Consider the following 22,035-nt stretch of genomic DNA (forward strand, 5'->3'; position numbering starts at 1 on the left):
TTTAATTACTTTTTAATTTTTTTCCATATAGCGTTGTCAGCTGGGTTTTCTAAAATTTTTGTTGAAACATATTAAAAAATATATCTAGGGTGAGATTTATTAAGTATTAGTCGAATTCTCACACTATACATGAATACATATGATAAATTATTTAATAAAAATATTAAATTTCATATTTTAATAAATATACATTGTTAAAATTGAATGTAAAGTGAAATTCGACATAAAAGATATGAACATTTCTATTAAATAAGAAATTTAGAACTTTTATTAGGTACTCTATTAACTCTTTATTGATTTTAAAATGTTAAAAAAATATTAACTTTATTTTTTCCTTATATTTTATGTTTTATTTTCTATTTTATTATTTTTTTATTCTTATTAATACACCTACTTTGATATAAATTAAAACTATTCTCTTTTTTCTTCTACACATTGCATTGTAATTCATTCCTTGTATTGAATGTTAAGAAATAAATTCATAAATTTATATTGTGATTATATTAAACAATTTTTAATATAAAGTAATAAAAGAATTATAATCATATAATAATCATTTAAAAAAATAATTTTTATTAAAATATTTAATAAATAATTTTACTTTAAGTTTAATACCAAAGAAAAATATAATAATTATAAATTTGCTTTAGCCATAGTTCATTTATTATTATTTAATTTATTGAACATCTTACAAATAAAAATATATAATTATCATATATATATATATATATATATATATATATATATACTCGCTCAAATTTCACTCCCATAAGGCATCTGCCTACACGGTCGGAATAAGGACTCTCGCTCATATAATGCTTGCGGGGTGATCGCCCATAGACAATGCTTGCCCAAGGACACTCGGACAAAAAAGATTTCCCTCTCCCAAAGATGGGATTCCGAGATACTTGCACAACGAGTTAGAATCCTAATGAGAGAAGACTCTTATCCCCACAAAAACTATATTAACAGGACAAGTCCGAAATATCAGGAGATCAACCCCTTATCATGACTCGACACTCCTAATCCTAGTGGGAATCTAATACCCAACATCCATAATTATAATGGACAGGTCGGACCTTTATTCTCTCAACCCTACTCTCACTCTCCAAATTCTCAATACTGACTAAGGCATCGAAGAGGTAGTCAACTAACCCACCATGTGCTTTTCTATTTTAAAAATTCATACCCATGGAGATTCCTGTGACAACATCATTGGCTTCATTTATGGGAAACACTAATTACTTTTCTTGTGATTGTTGTCACCTCCACCAAACCATGGCCTCAAATCCACCAGCCAAACCACCAATTGTTGAAATACCACCCATCGGCAATAACACCACCAATGGTGCCACAGCTGCAAACAATGCCCTAATGCAACTTACATCAGAACAGATGCTATAGCTAATTAAAGAATTAGAAGCTAAAAATTTAGGCCTAAAAAATTAGGCCATGCAATTGGACAATTTCAGAACCCTAGAAAATAGTGCAACAGCTCAAGTCAATGAAGGACCAAAATCTGATTCAAAGAGGAAGGATAAAGAGGACCCAGAAGTGAATTTAGCTAATAAAGGCCTTGATTGGAGGTTGGTCCAGGATGTTGAAAAAGTACAGAAAGATATTGCTCAGGAAGATAACTTTAGAGTTGGTGACTATTCCAATTTGACGGAGGACATTCTAACTGAGCCATTCCCTGCAAAATTCAAACTCTCGAGTTTGGAAAAAAATGATGGAAAAATTGATCCTCGTAGCCACCTTGCCAACCTTCGAACCACCATACAACTTCAAAATGTCAATGATTTCATCCTCTACAGGGTTTTTCCGTCCACCCTAACCAGTATAGATTAGAGATGGTACCAACATCTCCTAATAAATTTCATCAAAACCTTTAACCAACTGGTAAGTGACTTCAAACAAATTTATTAATTGCATCCCACCCAAAAAACTATCTTCTGACCTGCAAAAGATTTGGCAGGAAAAAGGGGAGAGCCTCTAGAGTTACATAAACCAATTCAATTTTGAAGCCATACAAGTGGAACAATTAAACCATGAGGCAGCTTATAAAGCCTTGGAAAATGGTCCCACCAATGTCAATTTTGTTGACTTTTTTATAAGAAAAACCCTGCATGAACATACTACCGACTGATGGATAGGGCTCAAAAATACATCCATCTTGATGATGAAAGGTAGGGGGAAAGGCCGATCGAGAAACCTGATAAGGGTAAAGGCCTGATTGAAGAAAAGAGGAATACCTCTGAGAGTCGGTCACACCATACTGACAAAGGAAGGGACAGGTTCAGAAACTATACCCACCTAAATGAATCTCGATTCAGAGTATTGATGTCGATCTGAAAGAATGGGGAGTCAGTAAGGTGACCTAGAAAATTGGACCCCATGTATTCAAAATCAAGAGATCAAAGCAAGTTTTGCAGATTTCATGATGACTATAGGCATACCACGGATGAATGCAGATAGTTGAAAGCAAGAGGAAGGTAAGGGATGGTACGCTAAAGCATTTTACAAGGAGGGATGATCGAGACCTTAGCCTTGAGGAAGGGAAGGGTGACCAAAGGGAGAGAAGGAAGTCTGAAAGATAAGACCAAAGGAGGGAGAGGAATAAGTTTGATAATGAAAACACGATTGGTGTAATAAACATGATCGTTGGTGACCCACCCACAATAAAAGGAAGAAAAAGAGAGACCAGGCTCTTGATGGGTCAATAAAAATAATGGCAGTCAAATAATTATGCCAGTCTTCTATCACTGTAACCCCCCTCACTCGTCTACAGTATAGCTGAGCAAAGCATTCTACACGGTGTGCCGGAGCACTTAGTCTCTAATTATCTTATTTTCTGAATACTCAATTTGATTTAGGAAATTGTTGTGTGAAATTTATATTATGATTGTTTATTATTTTATGTTTTGATAAAACTGAGTGTAACAAGATTTTTAACAAAAATCCGGCAAAGTGTCGTCTGTAAATTAGACAAACAGTCCTTCTGCACCTGTTAAAAACAGTCTCAATATATTATTATCAAAATCACAATTTCATTCATAGTCTCAATTTCTCAAAATGTCAATAAACTTTCACAGTCATTAAACAGTTCCATAACACAGTCCATAATAATTTAAATACATCCAGAAAATCTCCATGTTATTAAATATTTACAAATTATTACAAACTTTAAAGCTTTCATGATATTACAAAATACAGGGCCAAATTTCAAAATACAACAGAAAAACAAAACATAAAAATCCCTGAGTCCTACCATGTATGCAATGCAGTGCAGATGACTCTAGACTCCTGTGCAGATCTGATCTCTCACCCGGTCGTAGATCGACTAGGCTCCCCAGTTGTGTCTCCAATACCTACGCGTTACAAAAGCAACGGGCTAAGCAATTCTGCTTAGTGGTGCCAATTATATAGAGAAATACACTAAAATAAAATAAATTAATTATTTATGATTTTCGATACCAATAATCTTTGCAGACTAATTCTTCAGTAATCTTTAATAAGATTATTCTTCTAAAGCTTTTCATGCTTTTATTAAGCATATTTCATTTATACTTAATTTAGTTATACTACATATCAATACACTTAGTTTAGCTGTCTGAATTTAATAATACTTAAATTAACTGCTCATGTAGCCTATACACTGACCAGACTGAATAAACAGTTAAAATAGCACTGGGTACCTAGTACCTCGAGCCGTCACACTATCGGTCACAAAATATCCCTCGATGTGCAAATAGTGTGGCTAAGAAGCCATATAATCAATCAGGCAATAAGCCGAGTATAATAAAATAATCCGTATAGCTATAGGCTATTAAAATCACAGTGTGGCGTGAAGCCATTTACAGTACAACTGTCAGAACCTTATTGGCATACCAACCTATCCAAACTAATCAACTAGGCAATGCTAGGGCATTTACAAGCTTAAATATTTAATTCTTTATTCTTAGTGTTTATAGGTCATTATGCTTTTCACTGGTCAACAAAAATGTTGATCTTACATCATAGATAAGTTGATTCTAGTATCAACATGTCACAATTTGCATTTCAATATGATGCCAATATAGTACAATTTACAAATCTCACAAGTTGGCATTTATTGCCAATTTATTTCTAGGCTTTATTGTATAGTATTGTCAATTTTTCAATTTTGGTATACTAGATTAATCTAGCTAAATGTCCTATTTCCATTGGTTTTTAGCTTCTGGTCAAAGAAGCAAATTTGTAGATCTATGTCTTATTGAACTTTTGGCACTGATTTCAGGTCATTCTGAGTTGTATAGACCAAGATATGGTCAATTTACTAAAGCTGGATAGATTGTAATTTCAATGCAATTTTAAGTCATTTTTAGGTCAAATTCAATTATGGCAGATTTAGTACCCTAACTTAGGCAAGCAATTTGACTTGATTTTGGTCATTTCTGAGCTTGGTGGTCTTAACAAAAATTGTAGTCATATGTCTAAGCTTTTCAACGATATAAAATTTTAGGTCATTTGGACCTGTGTACAGAGAGTTATGGCCAATAGCGTAATTACTGTTCAAATGATCAATTTTCAGGTTTGCAAGGTTGCAAATCCAAATTATGTCAGTTTTAGTGTCACTTTCCGGATAGAATTTAGGTATGCTTTCAATATGAAAGTTGACACATTTTGTGCCTAGTTTCACCTCCAATTGGCTTCATACCAATTGGGATCACACATTTAGGGTTGTAGGCTTATTTGCATACTGCCTTTTTATTCTTTCCTTAAACACCAATCACATACATATTTACTTGCTAAATTTAAATCTCTCATACTAAATTCTGATTTGGTACCATACCAAATCCATTCATCACTATAATTCATCAATGAAATTCATAAAACCAAACATTAATTCATGAACTCCAAGGCTGCCAAAATTGACAGTTTGCTAAGGTCTCCAATTTTCTTTCCAAACCCCTAAATTCAAGTGCTCAATGTACATATACGTAAAAATTAATTTGTTACAACTTCAAATTGATTTAATCAACACTAATTCCCATCCATTAGAAGTAAGAAAAACTTAAGCAACTTATGTTCTCATGGCTGTCGAAAATGGCACAAGTCAATAACTCAACAATTCCTCAAATTTCCTTCACCATTCAACACACCCCAACCTAAACATGAAATTTACTAAAGAAAGGGAAGGAAATTGGACACTTATCTCTTGAGAGTTTTCCCCAAATCTCACCAAATCCTTCCTTTCTTGCTCCCAAAAGCTTCCTCAAGGTGAGTGTGCAAGCTTTAATGAAGAAATTGAAGTGAAATGAGGCTTGGAATGGGAGTGCATGGAGCTTGAATTCATTCGGCCATAGAGGTTTTTAATGGAGGATGTTTCGGCTGGTTGGTTCCTAAGGTTGAAGATGATGCATTCTACTGTCCAAAGGCTTATATAGGTGTCCCAAATTAGGAGTTAGAGGAGCACTAACTTGGATTAAAGAATTAATTATCCAAAGTTTTCTAAATTGCAATTTTACTACCATTCTTTCTTTATTTACATTATGTACCTCATTTTTATTTTTCATGACATTTTCAAAGTGTAATATCATTTATTTTTAATGGACATTGAGATCAAAAGAAAACTCTAGGTGTCAAATAACCAAAATGCCCCTCTTCGGGTTGTATTCCCTATTTTTTGGTAACACCGATTTTTGTTGTTTTCTTGATTTTTTGTTTTTCTTTATACTAATTCATTAATTTTCTTTGACATTTCTAATGTCAATTACACCTCATTAGGCTTTTAATTATGTCTCAAAATTATTTCTGAGGGTTTCCCGCAGTCTTGGAGTTGGCAATTGCCTCCGCCGTAACTTCCCGGTGCGGTCAGCCATAGCCACGGTGCCGGCTAGTTTAACTTAGTTTCATTTCCTCTCTTTTATATTTCTTTAATTTTTCTTGTATTTTCTTTTTATTTGTTTCATAATTTTATGCCTGTTTACTATCACCGAAGTGTAGTTTCAGACATTTCTGGCTATCTGTATTCTGGCTATCCACATTACATTGTTTGTACTCAGTTCATGCCTGACAACCTCGATCATTGGAACGAGATAACGTCTGATTATGTAAGTGAGGATGTTACAATCACCTTTAGTCCTGAAGATGACAAGGATAGGCGCCCACATTTCGACCCCTTAGTAATCAAGGCTAGGTTTAATAAATATGAAACGAAAAGAGTCATAGTAGACACTGGAAGCTTTATTAACCTCCTCACTTTGGATGTGCATGAGAAGTTAGGGCTCCAAATAAAAAATCTATCCAAGGTCCCTTACCCTTTATTCTGTTTGGGAGATAAGTCAATACCAGTCGTAGGCACGGCCAACATCACATTAGTCATATGCTGAATTTATTGTAGTGAACATCCCATTCTCTTACAATGCCATCCTCAGGAGATTAATACTGAGTGATTATGAAATAACAATCAATATGGGGATCTTATGCCTTAAATTACCTACAGTTGGAGGAATAGCAGTTTGTAGAGGAAGTCAGAAGTCAGCACAAGAATGCTATAGACAGTCAACCAAGCTGGTCACCTAAATGACTCTGCCTATCTAGTTATTGGAGCAACCAGAAAAAGTATCCCTTGAACCAATCAACACAAATAGTGGAATTAGAAGAAGGGAAGAAAGTCAGGCTAGGAACAGCTTTGGAAGGACAAGCCAAAGAAGATGTGATTCAAACTCTAACTCAGAGAATTCAAACTTTTGCTTGGAGCCCAGAAGAAGAAAAAAGAGTTAATCCATCAGTCATGACTCATAAATTGAATGTTGATCCTATTGCTAAACTAGTCAAACAGAAGAAAAGGAAATTTGCCCCAAACAGACAAAGGGAATAGCAGAAGAAGTTAAAAAACTAAAAGACACAGGTCTGATATTTGAGGTTCAATACCCAAATTAGGTTACTAATGTTGTCCTTGCTAAAAAAACTAATGGCAAGTGGAGGATGTGTGTAAAATTCATGCACCTTAACAAGGCATGCCCAAAAGACCACTACCCTCTTCCCACCATTAATCGCTTAGTAGATGCCACAGTAGCACACTCTATATGCTCACTAGTTGATGCAATTTCTAGACACCATCAAATATTAATGGAGCTAGGGGATGCAGGAAAAATAACATTTATTACAAATGATGGGGTGTATTGTTATAGAGTAACGCCATTCGAGCTAAAAAATGTAGGTGCAACAAACCAGCATCTAGTCAATATGATGTTCAGGGATTTAATTGGCAAAGTTATAGAAGCATATGTGAATGACATAATCATCAAGAGTAGAAGGGTGGAAGACCATCTTAGAGACATAGCAGAGGCATTTGATGTTCCAGATAAAGTGGGAATGAAACTGAACCTGGAAAAATACAAATTCAAAATTAAAGCTGGAAAATTCCTGGAATACATGGTATCAGAAAAAGGAATAAAGGCTAATCTAGAAAAGTAAAATCTATCATTAACATGCAGCCACCAAAAAGCATCAAAGAAGTATATAAACTCAATGGGTGAATAACTGCATTGGGCCTGTCACGACCCAACCTATGGGCCGGACCGGCACTAGGACCTGGGCCAGCCTAAAGCCCCCGAGGCCCGTAGTAAGCCTTAACTATTCATTAACCCAACTCTAAGGCCTATTTGGGCCCAATATCAAGAAAACAAACGGACAGAGTCCGGCCATAAAATGGACTTTCCAACGGGGAGTTTTCGACTCACCCGACCTGTAAACACAATAAACAATCCATTGGGGAGCTCAGCTCACCCTCCACATACTCATCAACATAATAATAAATGGGAGCTCAGCTCCCTCATCCAATCCATCAAACAGACTTAAAATATTAAGTTTACAGGTCCAACATGAATATAATATTACAGACCAATTTCAAATAATTACTGCTAACACATGCGGAAATTCTAGGAGTAATTAAAATTACACAATATTGATAAACAACCTGCGAGGTAAAAAGGCGAGTTAACCTGCAGCAAAATATCCTCCCGTGGCTGTAAAATTTTTGAACAGAGTGAGCGCGTTCGACTCAGAGTAAAATATCAATCTTAACTATAATCTCTATAACTATCTCAAACTAATGCAACTGTAGAGTGAAATGCAACATACACAACATTTTCACATCATAACATCAAAAGGTAATTTGGAGCACTCACACACCTGTAGTATCAATCATAACATATGGGAGCCGATCCCCTATCACTCTCTTAAATCCAACTCGTGCCGGAATTACTCAAGCTCGGACTTCCACTTAATAACCAAATCGAGGTCCCAATTACTCAAGCCGTGGATCGCCTGGCCCTATCCATAGTCCACACCACATCACACGCACGCCAACGCACGCACACTGCTCCAAATTACCACAACAACATTCATGGCACATTAACAGTTATGAATGCAACATAATTCGTGCCTAGAGTTTAACTAAATAAATATATGCATATAAGTGATGCATGGGCATGCTGAACATATAATAATATCGAAATTACAATTAAAATTAATATTTTACTCACGCACTTGACGACAAATTCTTGGCGGCCGGGCGGAGGAAGAAGGTCATCCGCTCACCTTTGCCGATTTCGACTTTAGGGACGCTCGGGCGTCGACAATGGGGGCTAGCCAAAACCTCGGCCCACCTCGAGACTTTTCCGCGAATCGAGGATACCTACGAAGCCCATAACACGGGGTTAACACATAAATATTTAATTTTCTAAGCTCATTTAATGCTCGAAATTACACCGCTGAGTTCGTGGGACCCACCAAAAACGTGTCGGAAAAATTCGAAATTTATGTCGTTAAGCTCTCGACGAATGGAGCGTGCTGGTGGCCTCGGTTTTCTCGTGGGATTCACGGTTTTTGAGCAATCTAGCCCAAAAGTTGAAATGGGCTAAAATCTTCCCGAGCAAAAATCGGACAAACCGCTCGATGGATTTAGGCGTTCTTGGTGTCTATGGAAAGTCTCGCTGAGTAGATGATTTTAGACACAAGACCCAGTCCAATTGGTGGCCGGATCGGCCGGATTTGGCCGAGAAATCGGAGCGACGCAGCGAGGGGAGGAGAGAGAAAAGAAAGAGAAAAGAGAGGGACGACGCGGGAGAAGAAAAAGGAAAGGGAGCCGGTTCGATTCGATCGGTCCGATCCGTCCGGTTCGATTCGGTTCGATTCGAATACAAAATTTTGAATTTTTACTCGCCTCGGGAAAACGAGGTCCAAAATTCGAAAAATTACGTAAAACTCAGAAAAATACGTAGACTCCAAATATATTTATAGTTTTGCCACGTGGTCTTTAAATTAATTTTTAAAAATCATCAAAGTTTATATTTTCTGAAAATCAAACCCTATTTTTAAAATACAAAAAATCTAAAAAAAAAAATTCCTAAAATTTAAATAAAATTAAAATATCAAAAATACTCATAAATAATAAAATTTGGGGTGTTACATTCTTAAATTCGTCCTCGAATTTTTACACAAGCAGAATAAAACACATGATTATGCATTGAACAAGTAAGGGTACTTGCTACGCATGTCCCGCTCTGACTCCCAGGTGCACTCTTCCACCGATCGACTCCTCCACAAAACCTTAACCATAGGGATCTGTTTGGATCTCAAATTGTCTCACTTGGTAGTCCACTATGGCTACAGTTGCTCCTCAAATGTCAAGTTCTCTTTTAGCTCTATCACATCCACATGAGAAGGATTAGGAATGTATTTCTGAGCATGGAGATGTGAAACACGGGATGAACGTGAGAAAGGTTGGGTGGTAGCTCCAACCGTAGGCAATCGCTCCATCGGTAACCTCAAAAGGTCCGATATACCGAGGTGCCAACTTGCCCTTCTTTCCAAATCTCATGACTCCTTCATTGGAGAAACCTTCAGAATACATAGTCGCCCATCGCAAACTCCACATCCCTCCGTCCGGGTGCATAACTCTTACGCCTCCTCGATCGTTCCACGATTAAAGGAACTACCTCAAGTGTCCGCACTAGGTCTACATCATGCACTTTCGCTTCCCCATTTCTGTCCAACACAGAGGAGACCTACACTTTCTTCCATATAATGCCTCATAGGGTGCCAACCCTATCTTTGGAGTGATAATCGTTGTTGTAGGCAAACTCCACCGAGCTAGTCGCTCATCCCATCGACCTCCAAAATCCAAGACACTCATGCGAAGCATGTCTTCCGATGTTTGGATCGTCCTTGTGGAAGGTCTTCAATCAGTGTGCCAAGTGCCTCCGCAACTTTCTCCAAAACCGAGAAGTGAATCAGCCCTCTGTCGATATTATGGAAGCTGGAACTCCATGCAATCGACTATTTCTCGAATGTAGAGCCGCATACAGTATGTAGTCTTTACGGTAAGAAGTGAGCTGATTTGGTCAAGCGGTCTACAATTACCCATATCGAGTCATATCCTCGCGTGGTACGAGGCAACCCACAAAATCCATGGTAATCATTTCCCACTTCCATTCTGGGATAGGGAGCTCTTGCAGCTTCCCTGACGGTCTCTGGTGTTCAAACTTCACCTTCTGACAAGTCAAGCACTTGGACACAAAGTCTGCTATGTCTCTCTTCATGCCATTCCACCAGTAGCTATCTTTCACATCATGGTACATCTTGGTGGAACCTGGCTGGATACTGTACAGTGTATAGTGTGCCTCTTGCATGATTTCATTCCTGAGGTTGTCCACATCGGGCACACACATCCTAGAACCTTGCACTAGGGCGCCATCATTGGCAAATCCAAACTCACCACCTTCACCTTGCTGTACTCTTTCTATGATCTTCATCAATTGTTGGTCTCTGTGCTGGGAAACTCTAACTCTGTCCCTCAGGTCTGGCCTCACTGAAAAGTGAGCCAACAATACCCCCTCATCTGAAAGATCTAGGATTAGACCTTGATCCATCAACTCATGTACTTCCTGAATCAATGGTCTTTTCTCTACTGAAATGTGCGCCAAACTGCCAGAAGATTTTCTGCTCAAGGCATCTGCTACAACATTGGCCTTCCCAGGGTGGTACTGGATGGTGTAATCATAGTCTTTCAGAAGCTCCATCCATCTCCTCTGTCTCAAGTTTAAATCCCTCTGTTGGAAGATGTACTTTAAACTCTTGTGGTCGGTGTATATCTCGCACACTTCACCGTACAGGTAGTGTCTCCAAATTTTAAGTGCAAAGACTACAGCCGCCATTTCCATATCATGGGTGGGGTAGTTCTGCTCATGCCTCTTCAGCTGCCTTGAAGCATAAGCCACTACCTTTCCATTCTGCATCAAAACACACCCTAGGCCAACTCTGGAGGCGTCACCGTATCCTTCACCACTCACGGTAGTGTCAACACGAGCGGTGGTTAGACACTCCTTGAGCTTCGAAACTCACCTCACGGTCATCTGTCCAAATGAATGGAACATTCTTCCCGGTCAACTTAGTTAGGGAGCCGCTATCCCGGAGAAATCTTGCACAAAACGCTTAAACCTGAAAACTTCGCACCTCGATGGTTTGTAGGCCTAAGCCAATCGATTCTGACTTCAATTTTCTTGGGATCCACTTGAATACCGTCACTTGAAACCACGTGTCCCAAGAATGAGATGCTTTCTAGCCAAAATTCACATTTCAAAATTTGGCGTATAGCCGTGCTCCCTCAAAGTCTACAACACCATCCTCAAGTGCCACACGTGTTCTTCCTCGGTCCGAGAGTATACCAAAATGTCATCTATGAATACGATGACAAAAAGGTCCAAAAATGGCTTGAACACCCGGTTCATCAAGTCCATGAAGGCTGCTGGTGCATTAGTGAGTCCAAAAGACATCACCAAGAGCTCATAATGACCATATCTTGTCACGAAGCCGTTTTGGACACGTCCTCATTCCCGATTCTCAAGCGATGGTAGCCTGATCGCAGTCTATCTTGGAAAAGAATCTAGCTCCTTGGGTGATCAAACAAATCATCGATCCGAGGAAGTGGATACTTGTTCTTCACGATCACCTTGTTCAAATTTGTAGTCGATACACAACCTCAATGACCCATCCTTCTTTCTCACAAATAGAACAGGAGCACCCCAGGGTGAAGTGCTCGGACGTATGAAACCCTTGTCCAAGAGCTCCTGTAGTTGCTCCTTGACTCTTTCAATTCTGCTGGTGCCATCTGTAAGGTGGCATCGATATGGGGTTTGTACCGGAATAACATCAATGCAGAACTCTATTCCCCTTTCTGGTGGCAACCCTGGAAGCTCTTCAGGGAAGACATCCATGAATTCTCTGACAACAGGAACATTTTCCATGCTGACACCTTCTACAGATGTATCTCTCACCAATGCCAAATACCCTTGGCATCCATGCCTCAACATTTTTCGGCACTAATTGCGACACCAAATTATATGGAGCCACGCTCTGTCACCATCAAAGCTAAACTCTTCCACACGGTATGTGGAAGTATACCTTTGTTCCTGCAGTCTAAGGTGGCATAATGAGTTGCCAACAGTCCATCCCCGTGATTACATCAAATCCATTCTTGGTAGAGGAACTAAGTCTGTGGGAGGATCTTTCCATCCACTACCACTGGCTACCCGGAAATACCATGTCTACATCTATGTTGTCACTAAGTGGGGTAGCTACCGACAAAGGGCATTCTAAGGTTGTAGGGTTTCTACCCAACCTCATGGCAAACACAGGGAGACAAATGAGTGCGTAGCACCGGATCTATCAAAACACGAGCCTCATAAGAAAAGAATACACGCCACAACCGCATTTGAAGCTTGAGCATCGTGGGTCGTGGTGAAAACCCGAGCTTGACCCCTACCCGAGTGGCGTAACCAGAATCGACTTTTACCTCTGATCGCCTCCAAATCCATGTCCCCCTTGTCCTCGGCCTGCCATGTTGGAAGCACCGGATACAATCGCCGAGGAACATTCGCAGAATCCTGTGACCCCATCGTGGCTCAACATGGGGCATTCTCTAGCAAAGTGACCCGGTTGGCCACACAAGCATACTCTGATCCCATCAAACAAGGTCCTGAATGTCCTCTTCCACACTGCACAAGGTGCCAAGGAGGATCTGAACTGCACCCAGAACTACCAGGATCCGCAGATCCTCGTGGTCGGTGTCAAACCACTTCTCTTGCTCCTACCCTTTCCTCTGTAATTACCACAGCCACCACCGTCCGAGTACCCATGGAAGGGACACACGAGGAACCCTCGCTCTGTTTTCTTTGCTCTTCCTGTCATCCACAGATAGCTAATCTCAATCTCGATCAACCACCACATCAAAAGATCGATCCGACATCATGGCCAGGTTCGCATACCTCTGTCAAGCCCCTTTAGGAACCTCTTCACCTTCATAGTCTCTGTGGGCATATCTGCTCAATTCCAATTCGTTCAGCATATTCATCTGGACTGCCATTCTGTCTTAAGGCCTCAAAGGCCCACCGCTTGATCTCTGAAGCTTTACAAAGATTGATAAAAAGTTCAACAAACAGAGCCCATGTCAAACACTCCATCATTGGTAACATGTAGTCATTCATCAATTGTATATGCATGGGCCCCATGACGTCGCATACATTCTATCAATCTTCTATCACCAAGTAATTCTATTCGAATCCAAACCGATATGCATCATCGACACATCATAAGTACCGAGCACCAACTTCTTAAAATTTATGATCTGCTTGTAAGGTTCCCCTCTTGGTGCGGTGGATCGTGGAGGGTGGACCATATCTTTGCGCCATCATGTCGATGGTTCTCTGCTAGAGTAGGCGCCATGGGGTCCATGGGACCTGTGCCATGAAAGACTTCTTGAGCGTGGGTAGCTCTTCTACTTGAGCGACTCTAGGCCTCCTACCCGCCTCCTGGCGGCGCCTCATCTGTCTTGACACCTCGTCGAGCACATCCAGTTACGTGCGATGGCGGCTCTCACCTTCTATGCATTTTCCTGAAATTCATTAGCCCACAAAATTCAAAATTGCACATTGCACTCTATAGACTCATATTTACACAGACTATATGAAGCAGAAACTAGAAGCAAAGACGACAATGCAAGACGAATATGGACCCTATTTTTCCGCATGTGACTCCTATTAGACTTTTCCCAACACTTTAGACAACTTTTCCCTAGGAATCTGGAGCCTAAGCTCTGATATCACATTTGTCACGACCCAACCTATGGGCCGGACCGGCACTAGGACCTGGGCCAGCCTAAAGCCCCCGAGGCCCGTAGTAAGCCTTAACTATTCATTAACCCAACTCTAAGGCCCATTTGGGACCAATATCAAGAAAACAAACGGACAGAGTCCGGCCATAAAATGGACTTTCCAATGGGGAGTTTTCGACTCACCCGACCTGTAAACACAATAAACAATCCATTGGGGAGCTCAGCTCACCCTCCACATACTCATCAACATAATAATAAATGGGAGCTCACTCCTCATCCAATCCATCAAAATGACTTAAAATATTAAGTTTACAGTCCAACATGAATATAATATTACGGACCAATTTCAAATAATTAGCTAACACATGCGAAAATTCTAGGAGTAATTAAAATTACACAATATTGATAAACAACTGCGAGGTAAAAATGCAGTTAACCTAACAAAATATCCTCCTGTGGCTGTAAAAATTTTTGAACAGAGTGAGCGTTCGACTCGAGTAAAATATCAATCTTAACTATAATCTCTATAACTATCTCAAACTAATGCAACTGTAGAGTGAAATGCAACATACACAACATTTTCACATCATAACATCAAAAGGTAATTTGGAGCACTCACACACCTGTAGTATCAATCATAACATATGGAGCCGATCCTATACACTCTCTTAAATCCAACCTCGTGCCGAATTACTCAAGCTCGGACTTCCACTTAATAACCAAATCGAGGGTCCCAATTACTCAAGCCGTGACTACCCTCAAGGATTGGGTCCCATTACTCAAGCCGTGATCGCCTGGCCCTATCCATAGTCCACACCACATCACACGCACGCCAACGCACGCTCCAAATTACCACAACAACATTCATGGCACTTTATGATTATGAATGCAACATAATTCGTGCCTAGAGTTTAACTAAATAAATATATGCATATAAGTGATGCATGGGCATGCTGAACATATAATAATATCGAAATTACAATTAAAATTAATATTTTACTCACAGACTTGACGACAAATTACTGTGGCGGCTGGGCGGAGGAAGAAGGCTGTCCCGGCTCACCTTTGCCGATTCCGACTTCGGGAACGCGCTCGGGACGTCTGACAATGGGGGGCTAGCCAAAACCTCGGCCCAATTCGGAGACTTTTCCGGTAACGGTCCGTTCGCCCGAAATTTGCGAATCGTCGAATTTCCGCGAATCGAGGATACCTACACGAAGCCCATAACACGGGGTTAGCACATAAATTTTTCATTTTCTAAGCTCATTTAATGCTCGAAATTACACTTGACCGCGTTCCGTGGGACCCACCAAAAACGGTGTCGGAAAAATTCAAATTTATGTCGCTAAGCTCTCGACGAATGGAGCGTGCTGGTGGCCTCGGTTTCCTCGTGGGATTCACGGTTTTCGAGAAATCTAGCCCAAAAGTCGAAATGGGCTAAAATCTTCCCGAGCAAAAATCGGACAAACCGCTCGATGGATTTCGGCGTTCTTGGTGTCTATGGAAAGCTCTCGCCGAGTAGATGATTTTAGACACAAGACCCCGGATCGGCCGGATTTGGCCGAAGAAACTGGAGCGAGGGAGGAGGAGAGAGAACAGAAAGAGAAACGAGACGGACGACGCGCGGGAGAAGAAACAGGAAATGGCGCCGGTTCGATTCGACCGGTCCGATCCGGTCCGGTTCGATTCGGCCGGTTCGATTCGAAATACAAAATTTTGAATTTTTATCGCCGGACCAAAACGAGGTCCAAAATTCAAAAATTCCGTAAAACTCGGAAAAATACGTAGACTCCAAATATATTTTTAGTTTTGCCACGTGGTCTTTAAATTAATTTTTAAAATCATCAAAGTTTATATTTTAAATCGAACCCGATTTTTAAAATCCGAAAAATCTCAAAAAAATTCCTAAAATTTAAATAAAATTAAAATATCAAAAATACTCATAAATAATAAAATTTGGGGTGTTACAGGGCCGTTTCATGTCATGCTCAACTGAAAGATGCCTTCCTTTCTACAAAGCTCTAAATGCAAGGAAACAATTCAAATGGGGAGAGGATTGCCAGTTATAATTTGATGAATTGAAAAAATTCCTGACCCAGACCCCGCTCCTTGACACACCCCGCCTAAGTGAAACTTTGTATTTATAACTTTTCATTACCAATGAAATTGTTAGCTCTGTTTTGGTTAAGGAGGAAGAGCGAGAACAAATCCCTATTTACTACACAAGTCAAGTACCAAAAGGGGGAGAGTTAAACTACCCCGCCTTAGAGAAGCTCGCTTTTGCTATCTTAACATCTGAAAAAAAACTAAGACCCTACTTTAAGGCACATACAGTCGAAGTCAGAAGCAACTACCCATTACAAAAAATCTTGCATCACCCAAACACAACCGAAAGAGTAACAGAATGGGCATTGTACCTTGGTTCATATGATATCCGGTACAGTTCAAGACCAACACTAAAAGCCCAAGCCCTGGTAGACTTTGTTGTAAAATTAACCCCGGTAGAACCAGAGCAAGCAAGCCATAAGAAAGAGTAGAAAGTCTAGGTAGATGGCACCTCAAGAACAAAAGGGGTAGGAATCAAAATTATTTTGGAAGGGCCATACTAAACAAAGTTACAATACGCAACTAAGCCTACCTTTTCGTGCCACCAATAATGTGGCAGAATATGAAGCTCTATTAATGGCACTTATAATTTTAAGAGAAGTCAAGGCCACTCATGTGAAAATACACTCCGATTCTCAACTTGTTATCAATGAATGTCAAGGCAATTTTCAAGTCAAATACCAAAACCTGGGAAAGTATGACACCCGAATAAAGGAATTCATTGCAGAAATCCAACTAGCAGGAGGGGAAGTAACAGTCCTCTAGATCCCCTAGGAAAAAAATAGCAAAGCTTATTCCTTAGCCAAATTAACAGCGGTGGGAGAGCAACACTTGACCCGCCTAGTTCCCTTTAAGGAAATCAAAAGCCCAATAATCGATCAAGAAGAAAGCCTCCTAACTGAAATAGGAAATACTTAAATGAGTCTAATATTTTATTACTTGACTGATGGCACACTGCAAAAAGACCCAATAGAGGCAACCAAATTGGTCCACAAAGCGTCTAGATACGAACTTGTGGACGGGTGGCTCTACGGAATATCGTACGTACAGTCTTGGCTAAAATGCATTGCCCAGCAAGAGGGGATAAGTGTCCTAATGGACATCCATAAAGGCATATGCAGAAGCTATAAGAGAGCAAGAACAATTGCCAAAAAGGCATTCCATCAAGGATATTTTTGGCCCGGTGCATTGGAAGATGCCCAAGGAATAATCCGAGCTTACATAAAATGCCAAGAACATGATTTCATTCCACATGCCCTAGCTGAGAAACAAGCAGCCATTGGAAGCCCTTGACCTTTCCATCAATGGGGCATTGACATTATCGGACTGTTCCCAAAAGCAGCAAGACAGAAGAGGCATGTAATTGTAGTAATAAACCACTTCACCAAATGGGCAGAGGTTGAAGCAAAGCTTAAAATCACAGCCGACCAAGCAATCAACTTTTGCAAAAAAAACATCTTTGTTAGATTCGAGATTCCCAACATAATAATCGTTGACAATGGCAAACAATTCGACTGCAAAAAATTTAGAGAACTTTATTCATCTTGAATGATCAACCTATGCTTTAGCTTGGCCTATTATCCCCAAACTAATGGTATAATTAAAGTAATCAACAAAATAATCCTATACGGCATCAAGAAGATAATATTATTAAATTAAATTTCATTAATATTTCATATATTATTTTTAATCACTCATTTAATATATTGAAAATATATTTGATTTTATGTAATATATATAAAAAAATATCAAAATACTTCAAATAAATAAAATATCAAACAAATACGAAAGATTTTTTAAAAGGGTAGGGCAAATTCATAGTTAGAAGAAGCCTCCCGTGTCAGTGTTTGACGGTGGTTTGCTGTGGTTCGCTTCCTAATAAAAATGGCGGCATCAGAGACTCACAAGGTTGGAAATAGAGGCGATCTTGCAGAGATCCTAAAACCCTTCTACAGAAGAGCTACTGAAGCTGAGGTTTCATTTCACTCCCAAATTAATTCTCTTTATATTCATCTATAGTTCTTATATTATTTCTATGTACAGACAATGTACGCATTGTTTTGGGGCTGTTGGGGTCAGGGCTTCTAAGGACTGGAAATAATCATGCTGTTGACTTGAGCTCTTTTCTGTTTAATGGGGTTCAAGGACTTCAAAGTTTTTCTGTTCTTTTAATTAGTAGTGTGAAAGTTCAAGTTTTTGGGGTTTGCCATTGGTAGGATTGGCGAGGATCTGCATTTTGTTTTAACTTAATTGTCAGTGACTATGGTCTCTATTGAGTGATTAGTGACAGAATGCAATCTCCTTCTTCCCCAAAATTCTTTCTCTTTCTCGCTGGTATATGCATGTGATATATGAATCAATATGATAATTATAATGGATTGCCTGGGACTTGAATTCAGAACTTGTCAGCTATAGGAGAAGCTAAACTTGTGAAAAAATGGGTAATCGTGACATGTACTTGATGAATTGGTTTGTACATGTTTGTTACCGGGAGCAACATGATAACTTAATTTTAGCTTTAAAGTGGAAATTTTAAGGCACAAAATTTTAATTCGTTTCCCAAAACTGTGTAGGTCAACAATGATCATAGGTATTTGATTTACAAGGGTATAATTACTGGCTCTCAGATACCCACCAAAAAATAGCCTTTGATGTTCTATCTAATGAAATAGTAACCGATTTTATTGTCTAAGTGGCTATTTTTTAATCTATCAAATCACGCATGTAATTTGCAATCAATTCAACCCTCATTATTTTTCTTGTTTTTGTATCCTTGATGGAAGACATCTGCTTCAACATTTAGTTTGCTAAAAGTTCTATTGGAATCAGAGTATGGCATCCCAAATATTATGTCAAAAAAATTAGTTGCTGAAAAGAATAAATAATCCTCTCGGTTTTGCATTGAAGAAGATTATGTATTAGATTATTTCATTAGCAAAGGTTGGAAAATCTTTCAAGCAAAAAAAAAAAAAAAAAATTGGTGATATCTTTCTTATTTTTGTAGGTTATTAAAGTGAGGGATTGTAGAAAGAAGGAATAGAAGTGAGGGAGAAGGTAGGAAGGATGGAGAGGTTACCTTCTATAGTTTGAGGGTGAGGTATGAATGGAATGAAAACGAAGGGCGGAAGGAGAAGGGGTGCCCTTTTCTTTGAATTCCTCTTACCTTCATAATCATAAGTTTATTTTTCACTTCCTAAACCTTTTGATACAGTCTGTAATCTTAAGTGTATCTTTATTCTGGTACTTGACAGATTTTATAATTTTCCTGTCTGGCCTTTATTGTCAACTGCACATCTTTCTTCCACTACCAAGGTTACTCCAGAGATGGAAGGATGCATGCCCAATAATCAACGCAAAATATTGCCACTTTCTAATGGATATAAACTTCACCACATGGCATTTATGTTTGTGTCAATGTTCCACATGCCCTGCTTAATTATCTTATCCTGACAAGCTACTCATTTCTCCCCTCTCAAGTTCACCTTATCTTTAGATGTTGAACTTCTACTTCTCAGCTTATTGGCCCCATTCACTTTTTGGAAGCCATTGTTATAACTTCCCAGTTCCGAGACATGCATTCAAATCTCTTGTAACAGATATATTGAAGCTCATCTCGTTTTTTTTGTTTTTCCTTAATTGCACATAATGATTTTCTACAATCCTACTTTGAAGGCATAAAGAGCAGCAAATTGATTGTCTCTATAAGAGTAGCAACTTAACCAATGTTATTTCATCTTCACTTCTCATAACCCCTATGGCCTCATATTTAAGGCCTAATAATGATGGCCTCTATTTTATTTGTTTACTCATTAATCCTTGTGTACTGGTTCATCCCTTGTGTCAATTTTCCCATATTTCTTTCCTGTCTATGTTTCTAGGTGTTAGGTTGGTTATAATGATTCTTCTCTTCATCATTTTGCCCCCTACGGTTGACTTCCTTGTAAATATACGGGCTTTATGGCAATCATGTTTCCATTATGGTGGATTAATACTTCGGCTCTTGATTTTGGTCTGACAACATATTCCTATTCCATCCATTCATTCATTCTTCTTCTATCTTTGTTTTACCTGTTGGGATTCTCTGTCCTTAACTTTGTGATGCTTTGGGCATTGCCATCAACTGCTCCTTAAAGAAAAATACATATTTTGTATTTATGATTGCTTGCAGGAATAAGACTTGGGCTCTGATTTTGGTTTTACCATATTCTTCTTTTCTGTTGGGATCATCTCTGTGAAGAACATTGAAATGCTTTGCCATTAAATTTTTATTTTCCCAAGGAAAAATGTAATTTGCCTTGTTAAAATTTGTGTGCTTAATTTTGTAAGTGAAATGCTTATGGATATTCCTTGTGAATAATATTGTATAGTTAAAATAGGATTATTAATGTGCAAAACATTCAGACTATTCTATATCTTCTAATTAGCACTTGTTTATCCTGAAGGATCGTTTGTCAAGACTTGAAGTTGCTCTTGCAAGTAAGAAGGGTGAGTCCACAGGCACTCTGTTGAGTCTGTTCAATTTGCATGGTTGATGAGTAAGGTCCCTACTTTGCTAACAATTTGGAAACCCAACCAGATGCTGAAAATGAGGAACTTTTGAAAACAATAAGTGAACTTCAGTCTAAGCTAGAAGGTGCAAATGCAGAGCTAGCTTCAGAACAAGAGAAGGTATGCTTGTTTTATACTGTATCGGTCTTTCATTTGGAACAAGCTCCATTACCTCCACTTCTTCCTTTCAGGCTAAGAACCTTGCTATGGAAAATGCAAAGCTCCAATATCGTATTTTGCATCTTGTCCGGGCAGTTCATGACGGTGACATCAAGTTGGAGAACTTGACAGGTAAAATTTCTCTAAAACAACTTAAGTTACACCCTTGTGCTTTGTAATAAAATCTTTTTTAAAAACGAAGCTTAATTACTGAAGGCTGAAGTATTTTCTCTTACCAGAGAGTATTTGTAGTAAAGTAGTTTTAAGAGAACAAGTTTGGTTCGAAATGTTGTATAGATGTACAATGATTTTGCATATTCACACATCGATTGTTTTATAAGCGAAAGAAGTTAGGTGTCAAAAACACTATGGTTTTCTGTTTTTAGGGAGATCATTCAATGCTGAAGTAGTGTTGTTTTTTACTTTTTGGCTCTTCATCCAGTATCATTATAATGCGTTGCATTTTCAAGTTCTGAATATTGTCAAATATGTGAATCTAGTAAACTTGAATTAACAGTTTTGTGAATATTGGTCTTCAACTCATTGATGTGCCTTACGCTATACATTTGTTGAGATCCCTTTTATTACAAATCATTTTCTCTGGCAAATCAACTGAGCTCAAGAATGTTTTTCCCATAAATAAGATTGTTTTGTGCTTGGGAGGGTGTCTCAGTATTTATTTTAACCTTTTACAGGTTAAAGATATGGTTATTTTTTACCAATATATGTAATTCTGTTGTTTTCCTCAGGTGGTTTAGAAGCAAGATCACAGACCATCACAAAGTTGGAGGGCCTACGACTGTGAACTGGCAGGTATACTGTCAAGAGTGCTACTAATAGTTTATAGATTTTATGTGGATAAATTACAAAACCCACTTACATTAGGTTTAATTCACATTTGTATCCTTGATTTTCTACAATTGAACTAAGTAGTCCTTGACTTCTGAAAAACAGGAATAAACTTCAGGGGTCTTGTTGGAGCTGATGTTGAGAAAAGCATCTCATTAAATATGTTAAAGACTGTTAAAATTTGATTTTCAGTTAAATTTGATATGTTTTAGTTA

The 22,035-nt window shown here is 38.7% G+C and overlaps 1 protein-coding gene across 2 annotated transcripts; it reads left to right on the forward strand.

The window, feature by feature from the left end:
• Positions 1-18,042: 18,042 nt before the first annotated feature.
• On the forward strand, positions 18,043-22,011 carry LOC110662731 (uncharacterized). 2 transcript variants are annotated; one of them, XM_021821819.2, is made up of 6 exons: positions 18,043-18,238; positions 20,707-20,749; positions 20,841-20,932; positions 21,004-21,103; positions 21,721-21,784; positions 21,926-22,011. In XM_021821819.2, the coding sequence occupies exons 1-5, from the start codon at positions 18,149-18,151 to the stop codon at positions 21,774-21,776; spliced, it is 381 nt and encodes a 126-aa protein (XP_021677511.1). In that variant the 5' UTR covers positions 18,043-18,148; the 3' UTR covers positions 21,777-21,784; positions 21,926-22,011. The 2 variants fall into 2 exon arrangements, with proteins under 2 accessions (XP_021677511.1, XP_021677509.1); XM_021821817.2 differs by having other exon boundaries at positions 18,044-18,238; positions 21,721-22,011.
• The last annotated feature ends 24 nt before the right edge of the window (positions 22,012-22,035 follow it).

Source organism: Hevea brasiliensis, chromosome 5 (assembly GCF_030052815.1).
Source record: "Hevea brasiliensis isolate MT/VB/25A 57/8 chromosome 5, ASM3005281v1, whole genome shotgun sequence".
In the NCBI taxonomy this organism is placed as follows: domain Eukaryota; kingdom Viridiplantae; phylum Streptophyta; class Magnoliopsida; order Malpighiales; family Euphorbiaceae; genus Hevea; species Hevea brasiliensis.